The 21,670-nt window shown below is 34.9% G+C and overlaps 1 protein-coding gene across 1 annotated transcript in view; it reads left to right on the forward strand.

Moving 5' to 3' along the window:
• LOC149420485 (uncharacterized) overlaps positions 1-21,670 on the forward strand; it is a 199,007-nt gene that overhangs the window by 117,350 nt on the left and 59,987 nt on the right. The window contains exon 6 of the mRNA XM_089636367.1: positions 8,909-9,010. Within this exon, the coding sequence (XP_089492493.1) occupies positions 8,909-9,010 (102 nt within the window). The remainder of the gene's footprint in view (positions 1-8,908; positions 9,011-21,670) is intronic.

A 21,670-nucleotide genomic window follows, 5' to 3' on the forward strand; every position in this document is an offset into this window, starting at 1 on the left:
ACTCCATAATAACGGCGTCAAATTACATACTCCCCACAGTTGAGGTGGGGAAATCGAAAGACTTTGAGAGTAAAAGATACGATCATTCTCCACACGATGTTACCCAGTACCGTGGTCACCCCGGCGTAAAGTGCAAATTTATATTCCTTGAAATGTATATATGTACGAGGAGATGTAGATATTCCCTAAGTAGAAATACGAGATAACGAGGCTGAGTCAGATCGTATTATTCTGAAGTACGCAGAACGCTTTGAATTATCTCTAAAGACGTCATCAGCTTAAAATGATGACGTTTGTGTACTAAAAATACTCGACGGAGAGCAGAACCCCTTACAGAGAAATGGTAGTACCCCGCGGCTAAACCTTCTGCCCATTTGTATCTGGCTCGGTTTGCTAGATACGGAGCTTTAAGCTGGAATACAAAAACACAGATTTCAATCCCCTACTTTCAACTTACTTCTAAATTACTCTTTATTTAAAATTAGAATACCGCACATGAGTCCAGCTTCCAGAGCCTCCACCAGGGAAATATTAATGAACGCATGTCTAAATGTATGAAAGAGATTACATGATTATGTCGTCTACTGTAAAAGGGTATGTCTGCTTTAGTTTCATTTATTTTTATCAGTGAGCTTCCTTCAGTTAACTTGTGTCCGTAGTGCAAAAATTAATTAGTGTACCTACACTCTATTGTATTTTAAGGATGGGTTGTTTCAAATAATTTAAACAATTCATCAAATTTTGATGTTGATTTTTCAAGTTCTCTGAACGTTCTACTCCAGTTTTGTTATTATATCATTATTGGCCAGCTGTTTCACAAAACTGAAATAATAACAGAACTTGAATAGAACCTTCACAGAACTTTGAAAATCAATTTTAAATTTGATGGATTGTTAAAATTCTTAGTGTACTCTTCCTGAATTACTCAAAGAAGATCAAATAAATCTCTACCAGAAGTAATACAAAGAGAATTCAGTCCACCACAAGTGGGTGCAGTGAAGATCACCACAGAAATTATTTTTCTCCCTTGATAAAAATCGTAAAAAAATATCATTTTCCATCATTTGATTGTGCTGAATGTTAAACATTGTAGTTCATTTATAAAGTATTTACAAATTGCATTTTAACTTACCTTAATATTCTATGGTAGGTACTGACCACAAATAAAACAATAAGAGCAACATTTTGAGTCCAATAAATGGTATCTCACCAGGACATACGGATTTTTTTTCTATAAACCCCTATTCAGTACATTTTCTTTGCCCTTCGCCATTGTTTCCATTTGAACCAGCGACCTCTGAACCCCAATCTAAGAATCCTACCGCTCAGCCAAGTCTTTTTAATTTAATTGGTCGTTTTTGGCAAAGAACTCCATGTTGCCAATAAGGTTACTTCGAATCTGCCAATTTTGTGATTAAATTGTTGAACTGATTTTGTTTGAAATTAATATAATATTATCTAATTTTGTTAATAACAACGAATACCTACAACGTCTGTTATTATGTTTCCTAAATTATTTTGCTAATTGATAACTGATATTATAATCGTTTGCATAAATTCTCTTTAATTTTTTTCTTCGAGTCGTTTCAATTCATTAACTAAAAATTTGATTCAATTTATAATCCACTTCACGGGCACATAAAATAGATTGGATACATGTTTTATTCAATTCGTAATACCGAACGTGGTGGCGTTACAAAATAAGAGGCAAGAATATACATGTATGTTTTTAATGTATTTCTACGTCAATGAAAAGAACTAGCTCTCGGGTTTGGTGTGCTACAAACGACAGTACAAATAATGAATCTTAAATAGGTAATAGAATGATGTAACATTAATGAAATATAAGTAGCTATAGTACATTATTTTATGAATTCATTTTGTCTTTTTATTTAATATGTTTATTTTGAAGGGTACGTATTTCTCTGATATAACGTAAGATATTTGTAAAAAACATTCTGGAAATAATCAATCCATTTCTCCTTTCCTAATCCCCCGTTGATCCAGGCGACCCTATTATATACCTCTTCGGTGGCCTCAGTCCGTGGCATATCTTATGCTATGTGTACATACGCGAGCCGAACTGCCGAGCTGAACCTCAACATAGGCGAAAGAAACGAAGCAACCGCAAATGGCACGAAACGCCGCTTGCAGTTGCTTCGTTCTTTTCGTATACGTACCATTACGTATATGAAATCATAACCCACAGTTATCAACAAATAGTTTTAATCATATTTTATTTGAAAAGTGGTTTCAAAGTTGTTTCGTGTTTATTGAAAGAAATCGTAGGATAATCATATTTTGCGGGAATGAAAATGGTTGGGATTTTGAGCACGCTTTGAGGGGGCGTCCGCAAACTGAAGTACGAGTACTTACCTAAAAAATAACAAGTACTTGACTTTGAAAGTGATTTTAATCTTTTTCTAGTACCTACCCACCTATGAACCAAATATTTTTCTGAACTTTTTAAAAATATTCGGTGTTTTTCGTTTCAATAAAAGTTATTATTTGGGGTTTGTTAGAAAACACTTTACCGTCACTCGTTGTTCATACGTATGTGTGTTAATGTGGTAAAATCATGTATGATCGTGTGAGAAATGTGAAGATCCGTAAAGAGTGCAAGGCTGATGTAAGCGTAATGAGTAAGATCAAAAAAGGGACGCTTAGATGGTTTGGGTATGTAGAGCGAATGAGCGAAGAAAGGAGTGTTAGGAGAATATATGAAGCGAATGCGAATGGTAGCAGAAGTCGGGGACGCCCGAGGAAGACATGGCACGATCGAGTGAATCAGAGACTTGAGTCAGGCCATGTCAAGAGTCAGAATAATAGAAGAGTATGAGACAACGTATGAATGAAGCAAGACGTGTGTGCTAAGACCGAGTTGTTTGGCTGTCCATCCTCTCTGCCTACCCCTTGTAATGATTCCATCCTTCTACATTTATACCTATATTGAAATAATGGTTATTTCTCCTGTCTGATCTGCAAAATGTTGTAACATCCTGGTCATTGCCCTTCAATTTTCCTAAGCTGTTGGTGGCGCCCTTAAAGGACTACCTTAAGAAGAAACCCTAGCTAGAAACCCTAAGTCTTTCGACCCCCGTATGGAACATACGGCAGAAGATCTTAAGATTTAATTCGCAATAATGCCCCTTTTTCAGCGTTGTGTATTTTTTGGTTTTGAAATTCATATGAGATATGAACGGGCTATTAATGCATATATTTGTGGTAATCCTGGTTCGTTTAAATTAGAGTGAATGATCCCCTTACCATTGAAATATTTAAAACTTTCTTACAAGACCGCGTGTTTAGCCTACTCCTGTCACCTGCAGTACGCCTAACTCTTATACAGTGGTAATCGCTTATAAACCTTTCCTTTTAAGCTCTTTCCTACCTTTGATAAATCCGAGGACATGAAATAGTTTCGTTATTGCATAAATTAGTATAGTATGGTGTTGACATGCATAGTGCGACGGTTTTCGTCATCTCAGCTCCGGGATCGCCTCCATTCTGTTTAACATATATTAATTTTGTTATTCGACACTTAATCTTTTATAGGGAAGGGACGAGAGGGGGGGGGGGAGAGGAAGGGTAAACTATGTGATCGAAATGTTTTTTTTTTGCAAATTACGTTGGCTCCTCCGCTGACCAAATACGAGAACGGTGGATGGTGATCAGAAATCAAACGCTGACTCCGACGTGGCTAGACTATACCCCACAGCTGGCGACCCATTTCATAAAGGTACCCTGACCTGTCGGATCCATTCACGTCCAAGAGAAAGCGAATTAAGTCATCACGCCACTTCCGAAATCGCTCCAACGCCCATTCCTCCGGACGAACTACTTTACTGAGTCTAGATGGGGAAGGTAATTGCATCCCATATCATGATACTTACGCGAAAAGTGTGTCGTGTAGGTTTTGCCTGATGAAGCTCAATCTCCCACGTGCCGTCAGACCTACAGTTCACCTCAAAGAAGCTGCTGTAATTCCGCCAAGGAAGCGTTCCAGTTGGCTTACATCAGCCTCTCGGTCGACACCATTGGATAATGTGATAGCGCTGCGGACTTATTCCCACGTATCTCACGACGTTGCCCTCCCACGTGGATTTTCACAGACGTCCAAAGTGCCTTCAGACTATACGCCCCAACTGCAGGCCATGTTCAGGAACATTACCAATTAGCATCACTATTTCCATTCCACTTTTGTGCCCAATAACTCCACACGGCCCCGTCAGAGGGTGTAGTCCATCCAGCGCTCCGTTGGCCCGATCCGCCCACGCTGACAACCCCTCTCACGTGATAGCGTGAGAAAAAAAATCCTTCTGTCTAGTCCGTGTTTGTGAGAAACGGATTTGCAGCGACACTATCAGACATTACCCAACTATGAAGTTTAGTCGAGGGGTAAATTTGGGAATGGGGTAAGGCTTGAGGGTAATTATATTGATATTGTCGGGGAATCCTGAAAATTGACATGTTGGTTTTATGTACATATTAAAGTGGATTAGTAGTAACTGTCCGTCGGCAAATATCAGCATCACGCGTTCCAAGTCCATCTAGGAATTTGGTTGAATTGAATTGGAAATAAAACACTTACCCAGCCCCTGTCCGCTAAATAACAACATCCGGGTTGGGTTTTACACAACCGTTGCCATTTTGGGCGGGGTGTTCGCGAATATCACTAGATTTACCCTGAGCTTATACATAATATCTTTACCTCCACCTGATACATCCTCAACCTTATTTTCCTAATTTTTTATTGTGTTACCCTCTCTACCGGCCGTAATGAATGTGCTTCGATATCCCCTCCCTAACCTAGTAGTTATTGAAAAATTTCGTTGTAACACGGCTTCGATCGAGACCATCACGCGAATAGCAAGATACTTAGGTATATAGATTTCCAATTATAAATTTAACTTTTAGTCCGAGGCTTCATCAAAGTGAAGCGAGAGATTTTAACTCTGGCGTTCTATTTTATTCGAGAAGAAATTTAGCGTTTATTAATTTTAATTACAACTCATTTATAATCCGTGACTTTATTTAAAACATAAAATCGCGTTCAACTTTATTCGAGAAGGAATTTTTAGCGTTTATTAATTTTAATTGCAACCCGTTTATAATCCGTAACTTTATTTAAAACATAAAATCGCGCTCAACTTTATTCGAGAAGGAATTTCTAGCGTTTATTAATTTGAATTATAACTCATTTATAATCCGTGACTTTATTTAAAACATAAAAATCGCGTTCAACTTTATTCGAGAAGGAATTTTTAGCGTTTATTAATTTTAATTGCAACCCGTTTATAATCCGTGACTTTATTTAAAACATAAAATCGCGTTCAACTTTATTCGAGAAGGAATTTCTAGCGTTTATTAATTTTAATTAAAACTCATTTATAATCCGTGACTTTATTTAAAACATAAAATTCGCGTTCAACTTTATTCGAGAAGGAAATTTTAGCGTTTATTAATTTTAATTTCGATTCATTTAGACCAATTAAACTTTTCAACCTGAATTTTATTATTACGTCAAGGACACTGAGTCTAATTTCTTCAAACACTGAATTGAACTGTATGTTTTTGACCAGAAAATCTCTAAGTCCAGGATAATTACCAGAGTGATAATTCCTCGTAACGCGGCGCGTATACTTCCTTAAAGGTCCTCGGCGACTTGTGACGAACTCCCCGATTTGTGCCCGCGCATTCCGTTTTATAACAGTAATTAATCACGTCTGTCATCGCAATCCCAACTTTATAGAAGCGCCACGGCCTTATATTTCTCGCACAATATCCTCTGTGTCACTTAAAACTTATCAGGTCTATACTCTTGCGTTTCTCAGAAAAAATGGGCATTTGCTGTCTCACAACACAGGCCCGTACTGGTGAAATTCTTAAGTTTGCCCCATCCTGCAGGTGCCTTATAATCCGTCAAAATTGACCTGTTTTTCTAATTTAAATTTTTCGCGTTCTTATTTGGTCCGTGATGTGTGTTCTGATGACCTTTCCTTTAGTGCGCTAAGACGTCCCCTTACGCGTAACTAGTCAAAATTTTCCTCTTAACTTTCCGTTTTCGTGGATATATCCTACAGCCTACCTTCAATCTTCTTTCTTCCGTGTGAAAATAGAGCCCGCAACTCGCCTTTTGTCGAATTGAATGGTGTACACGTCCGTCCCTCCCTTTACCTTCCGAATCGATCACTTCTGACAAACATTCCCATTCCTCCGTATGATAAATCCCTCGCATAAGGTCGTCTCTTACATTGCACATTTATTCACCTTCCTTTTCCGTAGTTTAGTATAACAATCACACTTTTCACTGATTATTCCAACCTCCTAAGGCCTTTTCGGTACTTGTTCTAGTTGAAATGTCCCAGTACACATCATTTCGCTTACCCTTTGCCTTTCGTCCGAGATCGCATCGGTTTGATAACCTGTTTATTTTTTTGGCCAGTTTTATTTTTAAGAACTACTACTGAATTTTCACGATTCCTCTCTGCAATTATGGGTGTTGACCCTAATGGTTCTGCCACACGCCTATCTTCTGTCTTCGTCCCTCAACTCGTTTCACATTAATCAGAGGTCTCAAGTTCCCTTCACAACAAACTCGTATGTACTCGGTCATAATTCCTCTGCTAATCGTTTAACTATTAATATTAATGTATTTTCGTCTTCCATAAGCCACGTATAAATTAAGTATCTTCGTTAACTGTTATTACCGACTAGATGACGCAAAACCATGTTCGAAATTTTCCCAAAATCAACACTTTCAAGTATCTGAAATTGGCAACCCTTTCACTTCTTTTAACCTCGAGTAACAGAACTGTTGCCACCAAATCTCGCTTCGTTCGAGTGATGTTATGCCGAAAAAAAAGGTTTTGAACCCCTAGAATGTCAAGTGATTTAACCTTGATCCTAGCCCCGTTCGTTCACCTATTCATTTTTTGGGAATATTTCCAAGGTCGATGCTATATAAATCAAAGCCTAAACACGCCCCTTATCTGTAATTTCCTTTGTCCTGTCAGAAAGTCACGCCTACCCCTTTCGTTGCAACCCTAAAGGAAACTCCCCCACCTTTGTATGCAGTTCCCTGTAACTCATATGCGACTGTGCCGATAGATGGCGCTACTATGATGGTTTATATCCTTTACCTCGGGAGAGACCTTGATTCATCACACCCTGCAGAACGGCGTGATGGTTAGTTAGTTGTTCAAAGATATCATTTTATTTATTTTTTCGGAATAACTTTATTGAGTAAAACCTCAAGTTTTAATATTTAATTATTGAGTGTCCCGGCAAGAAAAGGGTCCTGGGTTCGTGTCCTAGATGTGACCGTATCCTTTTCTGATTTTTCTGTTTCAGATTTTCGTTTAGAAATCGCTAATATTGTCTTCAATAATTAGATATCATTTTAGCCAGTGTTATGGCAGTTAGTAACTGTTATACATCTATTCCGACCACGTTAAGGCTTATTTTAAGAAGCTGCAGCCATAACTTCACTTTCAAAAGTTCTGAGACTACCCAGCATTCACACAATACCATATAAATAAATTCAGAACATAAATAAATTAGGAGAAATAATGTTATTGTGGAATTTTAAAGATCATTATAATAAAACACGTGTCTGAAACTAACTCATAATCGAATAAACTTTCCAAAATTATCGCCCAAATACGAACTACGTCGAATTGGTTGTCAAAAAAATACGATTTCAGACATTGTTATGTCTTCAGCTTAATTGCTTGACTATTACGAAATATATTAGTTTGATCGTATCCACGCGATTAATTTGAAACATAATTCAATTAAGTACATTTACTACAAATTGTACTTGAATATTTCGAAATTCTCGAAATTGATTTAATTGTTTAACGATTGAACTTTCTTTATTTCGATTGTATTTGATACGGTATCTCATTAGTTTGTGTCACTGCCCTTGTCACAATATTTATAAAATTCAACTTTTTATTTCATTTTTTCGTTTCTTGTTTAAATTATTTTCGATGTTTGCTTTGAGATTGGGTTTTTGGGAGTCCCTCACAGAACAGTTAAACTCGGGTGTGGAGGATAAAACTATGTATTTGGCCAATAAATTCGTTTTGATTTTATTTATAGTATACCCTTGTACACGGAGAAAACTTACTTATATAAAATATTGCTAATTTATTGAAAATGTGATCAAATTATTCGTATTCCTTTTGAAAACGGGACTTCAGGTCTTTGACGATTGAATTGAGGTTCCCTAGCAAACACCGGAAAAACACGAATGAACAAACCCGTGTTCATAAAAATTCTAATTTTTTTTTTATTTAGGAGAAAAAACAGATACAGATATTAATTGACAAGAATATACAAAACATCAACTAGAGAATTCACCTGCATCCAAACTATTTCTCACGAATTGACTTAAACAGCAGTTAAAAATATTTACAAATATTTTGACTTATAAATAGGGGAAAAATATATACATAAGAATATTATTTTACAAATAGAGATATGAAAGAAATGCGCAATATCCTTATAAGAATTTACAAATTATTTTTGAAAAAATTTAGAGGGTAAAACAAAAAAATATATATATAAATAGATAAACAATGTTAAACAGAAATTAAAAAATATATATATATTTAAACGAAGTATGTCTAAGTTATTTACTTTAATACTTTGTAGGAAAAAAGTCTTCATTTTTCTACTAAAAGTAGTGTAGTAGTAATGTATTCGGATACTAACGGGATTTAAATAAATCAGTCATTTTTCTCCTTGTAAAATGTCGTCCACTACAGAGGTGAACTCCCAGAATGGAAGGCATTTTACATTACCTTGGTCGTATTTTATTGCAACTTTACACCATTCCTACTTCTACAGTTATTGTTCACTCATTTGCCAAATAAAAACTATTATTTTTGTACGATTTCAGAATGGGACGAGAGTGTCCAAGGTCCCCCTGCAGAAGTGGAAGTGAGCGTAAGGACTCTACCAGGAGAGAATAACTCCACAGAAGGATACCCTCTGCTAGAAGGTAGGTTATCCATTTTTATTGACTTTTTCTCATAACATGATAAACATTAATATTGTTAGAAAGTATTATGCTACGCATACATCAGCGAGCTGATCTGCCGAACTGAACCTCAACTTATGGGAAAGAAACGGAGCAACCGTAAATGGCGCGAAACGCCACAGTTGCTTGCAGTTGCTTCGTTCCTTTCCCGTAATTCGTGAAACGGTTTTCGTTTCGGTTCGCAAATGTATACGTACCCTTACATGGCAGGTTTATTTATTTTTTTATCTAAACTTGAAAATCTGAGTTTATACGTGCGCCTGTAATAAGATAACATGTGCGAAGATGCCGACGTGCGTTAAATATTTAACGGAAGTTGTGAAGTCATTCAAATCTGAATTTGAATGGGATTATAGATTTTCGATATTGGTTCACGATAAAAACTTATTTATTTTAAAATATAGTATTTTAACATATTATAGTAACAGTTTTATATTGCATGTAAGTTAATATGTCAAATACAAACTTAACAACACTTGAAGTAAATACACTTGATAATATGTAAAATTATGGCAACTGGGTTCGTCAAAGTCTAGTCCCTAGACCTGAATTTAATTAAGATTGTTTTATTAATAAAAACTATCACGAATTTTCTAAAAATATTTTATTATTGTAATGTGTCACGTGGTAACTATCTACAAACTTATTTTTTTTAATTTATCGCAGCAGTTTTATAGGAAAACTGTCACGGGATTTATTTTTCAATTTTATTATTGAAGTTTATGATGTGATAACTATCTTTAAAGTATATTTTATTCACCTTTTCAAAATAATTGTTACGTGATTCCATCAAATCAAACGACCTTACCAATAATTGTTATGTGATTCCATCAAAGCAAACGACCTTACCAATAATTGTTATGTGATTCCATCAAAGCAAATGACCTTACCAATAATTGTTACGTGATTCCATCAAAGCAAATGACCTTACCAATAATTTTTATGTGATTCCATCAAAGCAAACGACCTTAACAATAATTGTTATGTGATTCCATCAAAGCAAACGACCTTACTTAGTGTGTGAAAAACAAGAAAACTCAAAACTTTTCTCATTTCATTAAAACAAATTAAAATTGTCTCACCAATTGCAATAATGAAAACCGTGCTCACATCTTGAACCTGACTGACAACAGTGACAACGTGTCCCAGTGATAAAATTGAACATTATAAGCTATTAGTCTTAGGTTAAAATTACTTCCGTATCCCTTGGGACCGTCTCAAAGCAAAATTGACACCAACGTAAAATGCATAATTAAAAGCAAGGGGCAAAATAGGTAAATCTGGTGAGTGTGATAGTGACACCGTCATTGTAATTTGACCCTAAACCATGATCATTTGTGTTTCACTTACGCCCGTTAAAACTCTTAGTCAGTGTTGTAGAAAACACTAGGTTTGCACCGTAATTTATTTTTTTATTTATTTCATCTCACTATACGTAAATTATGTTTTTTCTCATAAAAATCAACCTCACTAGGACTAAGCCTGTATCGAGGTTAACAATTTACATTTTTGGTAAAGCAAACATAGAGTAATCACAAACATAAAGTAATACTACATAAAAAACATAAAATATATTTTTTAAATGTTTTAGATGAGTTACCAGATGGATAATTTGACAGTTTATTGTAACAATATTTGAACCATAACTAATCAAATTTCAATTTTCAAAAGAAGAAATAATGAAGATAATACATTCGGTCATTGTGATTCAGTTTTTTACAAATGGGTTAATATATAAAATCTTTTTATTTAGGAAAGGAGAATGATAAAAAAATATTAAAACAATCGTCTGTCAATACAAACATCTTAACTAACATATTAAATTTAACTAAGGAATTGGTAGACTTAATATGATTTGGAAGAATATTAAACATAAATGATGCCTGATAAATATAGTTTATTTGACCAAAAGAAGTTGAATTGTTTTAAATTTTCGTATAGTTAACTGAAAAACGTATAAAAATCTTCATGCACTACCATTTCTAAAGTGGTCTCTTTATGGATTACAATACGTAAGCCAAGTTATAATGCACGTGCACAGGAGATGAATACTGCTAGCTCATTTGAGCAGGCTCCATCGAAACACCTGTAGAACAGACTGTGATGATGAATCAGACGAACCGCACAGAATCAAGAATCAGGTTGAACGCTTTTTGACTCTTTTTTCCAATATCCCGTGTATTTTATGTCACTGCTACTATAGAATTCTGCGGAGTAACAAACCACTTTGTGTCTTTGCTGAGATACATCCTTCGAATAAGGGTGAGAGGTTCTGCATAACTACCTTCAACCCCCGAGGGAAATCGGTCTTATCAACTACCCTAATTCGGTCACGGCTTTGAGTGTGATGAAGTTAGAAATAACTTCAAAATACCTAAAAGTCTCTACCCGTTAACTGTTACCCGCGATCGTGAAGCGAATTATTTTGTTTGTCTTTTGAAGCTTATCTGCCCTAGAGAGAAACTCTAAGGTCTCATGGTTTTGGATTTCAAGTTTGGTAATTATCTGTAACTAAGCGGTTGGTAAGGCCTGATAGGTACTGTATAGATATAGAGCATGCTAATTTTATAGATTAAAAAACATTTCCGTATTCTGCTAAATGCTAAACATAATTGTAGTAAAGCGAACAATATTGTACTTAAGCCGATCACGGTACAGTGAGGGAATAATGGTGTGTAATTACATTTATTTAGCGCAACTTAGTTGCATATCACCCCTAATACATTTTACTCTAACAGCTTAATCCATAAATACAACACATTTACATAGATAATCATCATTATTGTAATGTTCTTACTGTTTTAATAAAAAAGGTTCTATTATACGAAGTATTGTTTATTGTTAACTCAGTTGTTAAAAAGTACAATCCAGTCCAACTGCATGGAATAGAATGCCCCGCCGTCCGTCGCACCGCCCGCGCTCCCCGAGCAGAGTCGGAAGCGTTCGTCAAACCTCGGCTGTCTCCGGCCGTGCACGATCGCCTATACGATACACTACAATTATTATCATTTTATTTATCATAACATCTTTGAGCATGGTATCTTCCCTACTACCACTGACCTATTCCGGATATATATTGCAGTACAACTTACGTCTTATCACAGCTTGCAAAAGCTGTTACACTGTAGGATTTTTAGAGAATTTTCCCATATTATCGTTAAACAAACCATATTTAACCCATCTATTTTTCCTATCAATCAACAACTACATGTCAAAAACCAACTGGTTCCTGTTTTCCCACACTTTCAAAATAAACCCTTTCTGTGTGGAATGAAAATATTATTTTTTTATATAGCAGCTCTCTCAATTTTGTTAAGAGAGACTACTTTATATTATCTGATAAATAATAAAGAAAAATATTGTGTAAGTGTATTCTATTTTTGGTATCAAATATACATATACGGATGTTCTCTATAAGTCACTTAATTATTGTAAAATAGTCGATAGCCAAGTGGTATGGATCACATGCTTAAAAAATGTATTTAGCTCAAATCTCAATCAATGTTTGTTCAGATCGAAGAACGCTTTTGTGGTATATTAAAACTGTTTTGAAGATTGAAATAAGTTGGGAATGCTTAATGATTGAAGAATGCTAAGAAATGAAGCCGACTGAGAATATCAAATCTGCGGAAGTGGCCCAATTCACCCCCAACGAGATGATGGTGATGTACGTTAAAAAGTATGGCGATATGATACGTGGTTCAATAATGTTTGGCAACCCTTGTGATAGATGTTTATATTTGACGTGTCTACCTCTCAATCACTTCCAACTACATTGACTCTACTGATTACCAACTGGATAAAGTCACTCGCAATGTCGCAATGAAAATATGACAGTCAATACAGAGAAATATCGCATCCACGTTCAGGGACTTGGCGGAAAGTGTGATTGACAAATAAGTATTCACGCTCAAGGATTCTCGGGGAATGTATTTTTAACGTTGATTACACGGCCCCTCAATATTTAAACAGCCTCACCACGTGTCACGTCTGTATCCATGGCGACCAGCAACGTGACGTTTTAACGTAAATATTTTCCCTGAAATATCCATGGGGTGGCTTTAACGAATAAAGACTGATTTTGTGTGAAATTTAAAAAGGGTTTTTTAGTAATAATTTAGAGCTGCCATTGTTTTATCGGAAACGGTGATGAATCGTCGTGGTGGAATTTTGAATGAATGATTTTCTTTAATGAAATATTTGAAAATGTGATGAAAGATGACATAGATCATTAACCCTGTTATTAAACGTGAGGACAGATGACATAGATCATTGACCCTGTTATTATAAGTGAGTACAGGTGACATAGATCATTGGCTTTGTTATTAAACGTAAGAACAGATGACATAGATCATTAGCCTTGTTATTAAACGTGAGGACGGATGACATAGATCCTTGGCCCTGTTATTAAACGTGAGAACAGATGACATGAATCATTGACTTTGTTATTAAAAGTGAGTACAGGTGACATAGATCATTGGCCTTGTTATTAAACGTGAGAACAGATGGCATAGATCATTGGACCTGTTATTAAACGTGAGGACAGATGACATATAGCGTTGGACCTGTTATCAAACCTGAGGACAGATAACATAGATCATTGGTCCTGTTATTAAACTGACAGACAAAAGTATACAATGCCTTCATGCAAAGTATTTATAGTGATATGTACCAAATGTGTTATCTATTTATGTTTCAATAAAAATAAAAATTGTTCCGTAATTTCCTTATCTAAATTGTTATTGTGAAAATAGTTATAAAACTTTTTTTTCTTATTTTTTCCTTAATTTTTTGAAACACTCATTCCCAATATAGCATATTATCTACATGCCAAAAATATGATATAAAGTATTAAAAAACGATTATTAATATATATTTTATTATTTTTTCCATAATCTACACATGAAAATGTAAATAAAAGTATTTTTTTTCATTCAGAAAAGAAAAATCGTGCAGTGAAGTGTCAATGGCAGAGGGAGTCGAAATTAGATACTTTTAACACTCTCATGATTTATAGATAGGTATTTTCTTATAAGATTTTCTTTAGAATTCTCTCTTTCAATTTAATAGTTTTAGAACCACTCAATAAAAGAAAACGATTTTTTCCAGACAAATTAAGATTATGGATTTATTGTTTCAGAGAATGTTAACAATTTTTCAAATTTCATAGTTAATTTTCAAGTTCACTGAAAGTTCTTTTCAAGTTTTGTCAAGTAACTGGCCTATAATGACATTCACATAACTCGCAAATGAACGTTGAAATTTGATGAATTGTTCAAATTATATGAAACAACCCATCCTAAGTATTATTCAACTGGTGCTCATGAGAGTGTTGTTCATTCTGCGAACTAAACAATGAGTATACATAATGTTTATAATGCAATGTGAATATTACTGTCATCATTATTAATTTTTGAAATATCTAGCTCACTGGGCATGGAGCTAACGATTGTATCACTCTGACACTGAAATAAAAATACGTGAGATTGATTAGAAGTTAGAGGAATACGTCTTGGAGACACGTGTGAATAAGTTTGCACATACATACATCTGGATTTAGGAATATTTCTCTAAAATGTCGGTAAAAATAAGAGTTGAACGTTCGTCATTCTGCTGAGAACTCTTCACCATGTCCGTTAAAAGAAGACAACATTAAAGGGGGTGACAGATTACGCTATAAGTTCAAAGCGTTTTATATAACTCCATATTGCTCGCCATAAAATCACACCTAAAAGATTATGTGGGTGTGGCTACGATATACGCCGTGATCTGCTAACCAGGATATATTTGAAAACTATACAACCCTCCTGTCCTGTCTATGGCAGGATAATTTACGGAGCTCCGTAATTACGCGGCTGTCAATGTAATTAGTGATAGAACCCATACAAATAAAAGATATTCTGCGTCACTTCCCAAATTGATCTGACCCCCTCTCTTGAGAAAGATTATAGCGTAGTATGTCACCCCATCATATAATATAAATTATTCGCGCATAATATAGCGTAATGTTTATAGGGATTTACAGATATTCGAATCTAAACCATCCATAATCCCGCGCGATAGCTAGCATAATATATTATAAGGAAGAGACTATTCGAAATATTATTTGAATATGAAAAACTATGGTTTTCTTTCACAAAAAGAATATTTTCTTTATTTCCTTAAAAATAGTTAGTCCGACAATTCAGCAGTCATTCCCTTACCCCAAAAATGCCCACTGGACCTTGTCTAAATGAGGGTAAATATAGTCACATGGTTGCCCCTACTTACGCTAGATATATTTACATTTACCAAGCTTATTGACGTTAATCTGATTGAATCTACAAATAATACGTTAGCGCTTTGGCATTCCGTTGAGTAAAACCCAACGCATATGAGCGAGTTTTCAATGTTGTGCCTTCAAAGACAGAAATATTCTCAAAGGACTAACTTTAAATGCAGTGGCGTAGCAATAGACTACCTGCCCCGGGCCTAGCCTATAACCGGGCGGGTCCCATTGTATCACAGTTTGAATACTCGTTTGAGGTATTGTTCACCTGGCCACAAATGTATTTGGAATGTATTCATTTCAGATTCAATCAATATTCCCAAGGAGTTGAAGATTTTGGTTTGCTGGTGAATTGAATACTGATTTAATAAATTTATTAGAATTTGGCCCATACATAAATCGAACAGTATTGGATCTGCAGGCAAGATTAAGTCAGTCAAATCAGCGATAGACAAAGGCAGAGCGTATTAAAATATTAAGAATCAGTCACAAATTTTTCGACAATCGATTGATGTTTTTCTGTAATCGCTCGAAATCTATAATATAAATAAGAATAAACTATAAATAAGAATCAACATTGCTTGGAATTAGAAGGAAAATATGATGACCATTTATACAATCACCAACTATTGTAGAAACGGCGGTAAAAATCTGAATTTAAGAATATTACGTACATCACATCACATTCGAAATTATATATTTTTTATTTTATTTTATAGATTTTTAAAATTTACAATTTTTATCTACCATACTAGGCTAAAGCCTGTTATACAAAAAATCCAAATATTTTTCTTAATATAGCATTTTAACACCATGTATTTGGTACATGGTGTTAAAATGCTGTATTTCTATCACAGTTATCTCTTTGGTGTAAAAATAGTGAATTATTGCAAAATAACTTAAGCAATTAAGAAACCACCGCAAACAAACAAAAAATCAATCGTTCATTCATTTATTTTAACTGCACTTGCCCGAGTAGCCTTGATGGTCATTACGCCACTGACTTATATAAAAAATAATTAGGTTTACGTATCTCATTCATTATATCAACAATCTCCATTTCATCCTTAGTAGATATTACATCAATCAAATAATATTTCTGTTTGATCCCAATTTCCCGAGTAAAGCTTACTCTGATATCGAAATATTATGAAACTACACGAAACTAATTGTAATATATTAGTTTCATTACAAAAAATAAGCCAAGGCAAAACGAGTTAATGTTAACACGTACTAATATACACTGTTCAATAAGAATATTATTATTATCTGGTTTAAATCTCTCATAACATTGTATGAATTGTATTCTTTTCATAATTTTAATTCTCCTCGCTAAACTTCTCGCACAAATAATGTAATAAAAATATATAGTAAGTGCGAGTCTCTACAAATTTATATTATTGTATATTTTGTAGGTTTTTTAAATATTAACCAACTTACTTTCTATCTCAATACTCTCACATTTCAACTTCTCTAAATATTATAAAATAAAGAAGTTATCCGCGTCTGTCTGTGCGCTTAGTTCTTCGAAACTATCCAACGAATTTTAAACGAGTTTTCAGTGTTTTCATTATCATTTAAATAATTTCTTTCGGAAGGTTCACATATATAATATATGCATATTATATTTATATAAAGTAAAGAAATTCGATGTTTAATTCACAACCATAAAATTTTACTTCAAATCATTCACAACCCGAGTAACGCCGGGTACACGTCAGCTAGTATTATTATAAAATAAAATCATTATTACAAATGCAGCATCTAATTTGACAGCTCTTCATACTCTAAATAATATTTGTCTTAACTCTAACATTGACATTTTTTCGGATTCACTGCCCAAATTCAAACGTGGCATCATGTCAATAATTTAAACTATTCAATGCGCATATATACACACACACACACACACACACCTTCACACACACACACACACCCTCACACAAACACTCACACATACATTACACACGTCACACACACCTATAAACTACACAAGTCACCTGGTGATTAAGGATTAAACATACCACTTAGCAGACATTACAAGGAAACATATCATAGGTACACAACATGAAGTATCTTATTCTTGTATATTGTTTCATCTCTGTAAATCATGTACTGTTTGTTCCTATATTATAAAATAAAATAAAAATAATGTAGAAATGAATATTTCAAAGTTTTATGGCTCATAGTTGGAACAACGCAGCATGCTAAAATTAGTTGTATTAATCCTTAATATTATGACGTCAGACCTAACCTTTTCAGAGATGATTCAGACAAAACAAAAAACCAACGGATCTCTGTTTTATAGTGAAAATGAAAGAAACAAACAGCTAGAATATTGCAGATTTAATGAAAACATTATTTCAGAATAAAAAGCGTTATTTTCCTCTTTGAAAGGGAATCAAATATAATTTATATTTGATTTCCACTTCAATTTGTTTCAGGAAACTTGACAATCAAAAAATTGAATTTTTCATTTATGTACTATCCACGTTTTCTGATTCATCTATCTCCAGTTGAAATTCGGCATCGCTAAATGTATTTATTAAAATTCGTGTACCTATTTTTTTGTGAAGCGTGTCTTTTCAAATATCTTATCGTGAATCCTGAATTTGGCTGCTTAGTGGAACACGTTGATTATATTACATTAACTTGTATCTACGCTACGTCATTGGTACTCCTTCAATATTTTGTTTACTTCAATATTGATTACATCGTTACTCTAAGAAACGATTTTCATTTTACAATATCCACTTTTCAAAGTTAGTGATAGAAGAACAGTCACAAAAAATCTGAATGAAATAAAATTCTAACGCACATTTAAGAAATCTTAAAATTTTACATAAGAATCCATTTTTTTAATGTGGTTTCGGATTTCACATAAATGGTCAAGAAATCAACACTAAAAATTCCATAATACAAAAAAAAATAACTTCCATCAATAACTCAATTACAACACAATCTACAATACAATTCACAAAAATATCAAGCAATTTTTCTTTTGGAGTGACTATGAATGTTTACATAATACAATATCTTCCGATCTGTCCGTGCAAACACATTAGCGAGGCATGTTGTTCCACTGAATTTAGTTGTGCGACCGTGGCTTGAATACTAGTTAAATTTATGTTTTCAGGCTGACAGTTCAAACTCAATTTAGTGAGATTCACTATTTTTATAGTTCTGTCCCAGTTTTTTTCTGCTCTCGTTTTTAATATTATCAACAAAGTTTATAGTATTAAACGTCATTGTTCCGAAATATAATTTAAAATTGGAACATTACGCAGCAGGATATATTTTTTTAATCAGTCTCTTTCATAAATATTTTCATTATCACAGTTTATTTAAATAGGGTAGGGCGAGCCTAGTTGAACATGATTTTGCTAATTTGACCCCAGACTCGATACTCTTATAGATATTTTTGTTTTTTCAATTTATTAAGATAGCATCATTATCTGGCTTTATAATGTTATCCATGAAATGATATAATACGTTGACCTTATGCGAGATATATTAATTTTCACGCAGAACGAGAAATGGTTCAACTTGCCTCATAGGTGGGGTCAATTAAACCACCCCACGGGGCTTGTTGAACAATTTAGTGACATATATTTACTATCATTCACACTCATGGTTTAATAAAACAAATTAAGATACTCAATAAATTTATTGAAATAATTAAAGAAAACAGAATTAATTAATAAAACAATTATTTTATCTAAAAAAACCGAGTATAATAAAACAGGTGAGTTATCTTAGATTTATTTAATCGATAAAATCGGCATATTTATGTACATTGGAATAGTTCCAGATGTGCACTTTTGGTGTGCCCACTTTAGACAGGCTTGACAACGAACCCACACTTCTCCTGGAAAGCTCTCTGAATAAATCTCATCACAAATTAGGCAAGCATATTCTTCACAATTGTCGGATGATGAGTCTGACAATGTGAAGACTTTTTTTTAGTTGCCTTTTTTTGCCTAATCTTTTCCTGTCTTTTGCTTCATAGATTGCTTTTGGGCAAGAAAATCTTTTTCAGGAGTGTCTGTTAAAATAGCTGCTCTTATTTTCTTCCTCGCTGTTTGCTGCTGTTTTCTAGGCCCTGCCTTTAGAAATGGTCTAACGGTCTCGGGTGAAAAGTAAACGCCACTTCTAGATGTAGATGCTACAGTATTGTTGTTGATATTGGGAGAAACATTCTCTTTGCCTGTTGTCGGTATAACGTGTACTCATCTAGAAATCGGTATTATTGATGTGTTGACGAGTGAAATGAATGCACTACGTGTAAAATTACGGTAAGGAATCTGAATGGGGCAAGTTGAACCAAATGGTTCAATTAGCCCCAACCATTTTTATTACAAATTTCATCGGATAACTCATATACCACTAAATGTATAACAATTTTACAATTGACAAGATATAGTTGGGCAATTTCAAATTGACTTACCTTGACTTGGTACCTTTTCCCTTGGTATCTATTTTCAAAAAAGAAGTCGATTGTCTTTTTTTACTTTTGTAGCAAAAATCACAGAAAATCTCCGTGCGCACGCTACGCATGCCATGTGCCTACCGATTGCTTGGTGGCGCGGTCCCCACACTTCTAGCTTGCTTGAACTTGCTTTCGGCTCCGACGATATTGGCGTGTCCCAACAATCCCCTTGGTTCAACTAGTCCCGCCCAACCCTACTAATTTTCTACCCCTTCCCGCGGAAATAGAGTTTTTTTTCTAACACAATAATAATGATTTGATTATTTTATAGCACCGTTTTCGTGAGAAAATAATATGTGTTCAATGGTTTTCAACGCATCTTCATAAGCCCGAAACGTCAATGTCATCATGTGCCGTATCCAAATCCAAAAATGGGTAAATTTTTGGCATCCTTGTTTTTTAAATTGTGTAAAATGAGTAAAAGAGTGCCACTTCTACTACGTTGTAAAACTGGAAACATGTATTCTCCCCGTTTAACTCTACTCACGTAGTGGATGACCTGTCATTTTTCATTACATGGGTTTTCGCTAATCAGATGGCAAGAATGCTAATAGCCTGTAAGGTTATTTTTGCTAATAACTAGCTCGTATGGGGTGTATTTTCAAACTGAAGTGTACAATGTACATCAAACATCTCGTATTAACCGTTTGGGGATGTACTAAGAAGACAATAAAAATAGGTAGATTGTGAGGTAACAGCGTTTATTCGAGTCAGAAGCGCTTTGTGAGATGACTCCGGTCCGATGGTCACGTAGTTGGCGAATGTACTCGTAGATCGACACCGCGTCAGCGGCGAATCCTCCATGTCGAAGATCAACAACAGGGGGACCGGACTTGTGGATGTGTTCAGCACTAGCGAAGATATTGAGTCTTTCAGGTACTCCAGTGTGAAGCAGAATGGCCGACGGCATGATTGACCTGATTGGCAGATGCGCGGGAGATGAAGGCCGGCGTAGATGTCGCAGGGCCAAGGCGCAGACCGGCGAAAGTGTCACCGAATCTAGGCACGCGGGGAACGCAGGCTAAGGATGTTATATTAAGTCCAGGGCGCTGATTTAATCCCACGAAGTTGATGATTACTCTGACTCTCCTTTAAGGTCCGAGCAAAGCCGGGCGAAGTAAGTAGATCCGTAGCCTCTAGCGGCGCGGTGGAGTAATGCTGATTGACTAAGTACCTCTCGACGGTGGCGTTATATAGGCACGCATGCATCGAGAATAATCCAGCGAGTAGGTAGATGCTCCGTACCTACGATGCTTTGCTAATAGGTTCTAATACGATGTGTTTTGCATGGGCGAACATTCCCGAATATTCTAGTAGCTAATTGCTACAACCGTAAACCAATAACTGTTTGGCGATCATTTAAGAAAATAGTAGAGATATTTAACGAAAAATTGAAACAGAAAAAGTACGGTCTAATCTAGAACTTGAACCCATGACCTTCACCTTGCCGGGGCGCTGCTTTACTAATTGAGCAAATGGAACCCTATTTAACTGAATAATAAGTTTCTTTAATGAATAAATCTGATATTATTAATACTCCAGCGTCTGGACGGTGTAGGCCCTCTGATTGGTCAAATTTAAATTGTCTGTTTCGGTTAAATTCCGCTAACTTGAAAATTAAGACACGAGTTCATACTAAAATAGGATCGCCTCATAATAATACGAGATTTTTTCAAAAGCAACGTTTCTGCTCATATAATTTTTGGATAATATCGAAGAAAATATGTTTTAGAAAGTTCATAATCCATTGGATTAATTACATTACAATGAAAATTATCCACAGTTACGTGATTATGCTTGACGTTTATAAAAAAAATCACCCGTTCCTTCAATGGCCGATACGCACGGCTATAGATGGCCGACA

Source organism: Hesperophylax consimilis, chromosome 10 (genome assembly GCF_061612785.1).
Source record: "Hesperophylax consimilis isolate HC1 chromosome 10, BYU_Hcon_1.0, whole genome shotgun sequence".
NCBI classification, from domain to species: Eukaryota; Metazoa; Arthropoda; class Insecta; order Trichoptera; family Limnephilidae; genus Hesperophylax; species Hesperophylax consimilis.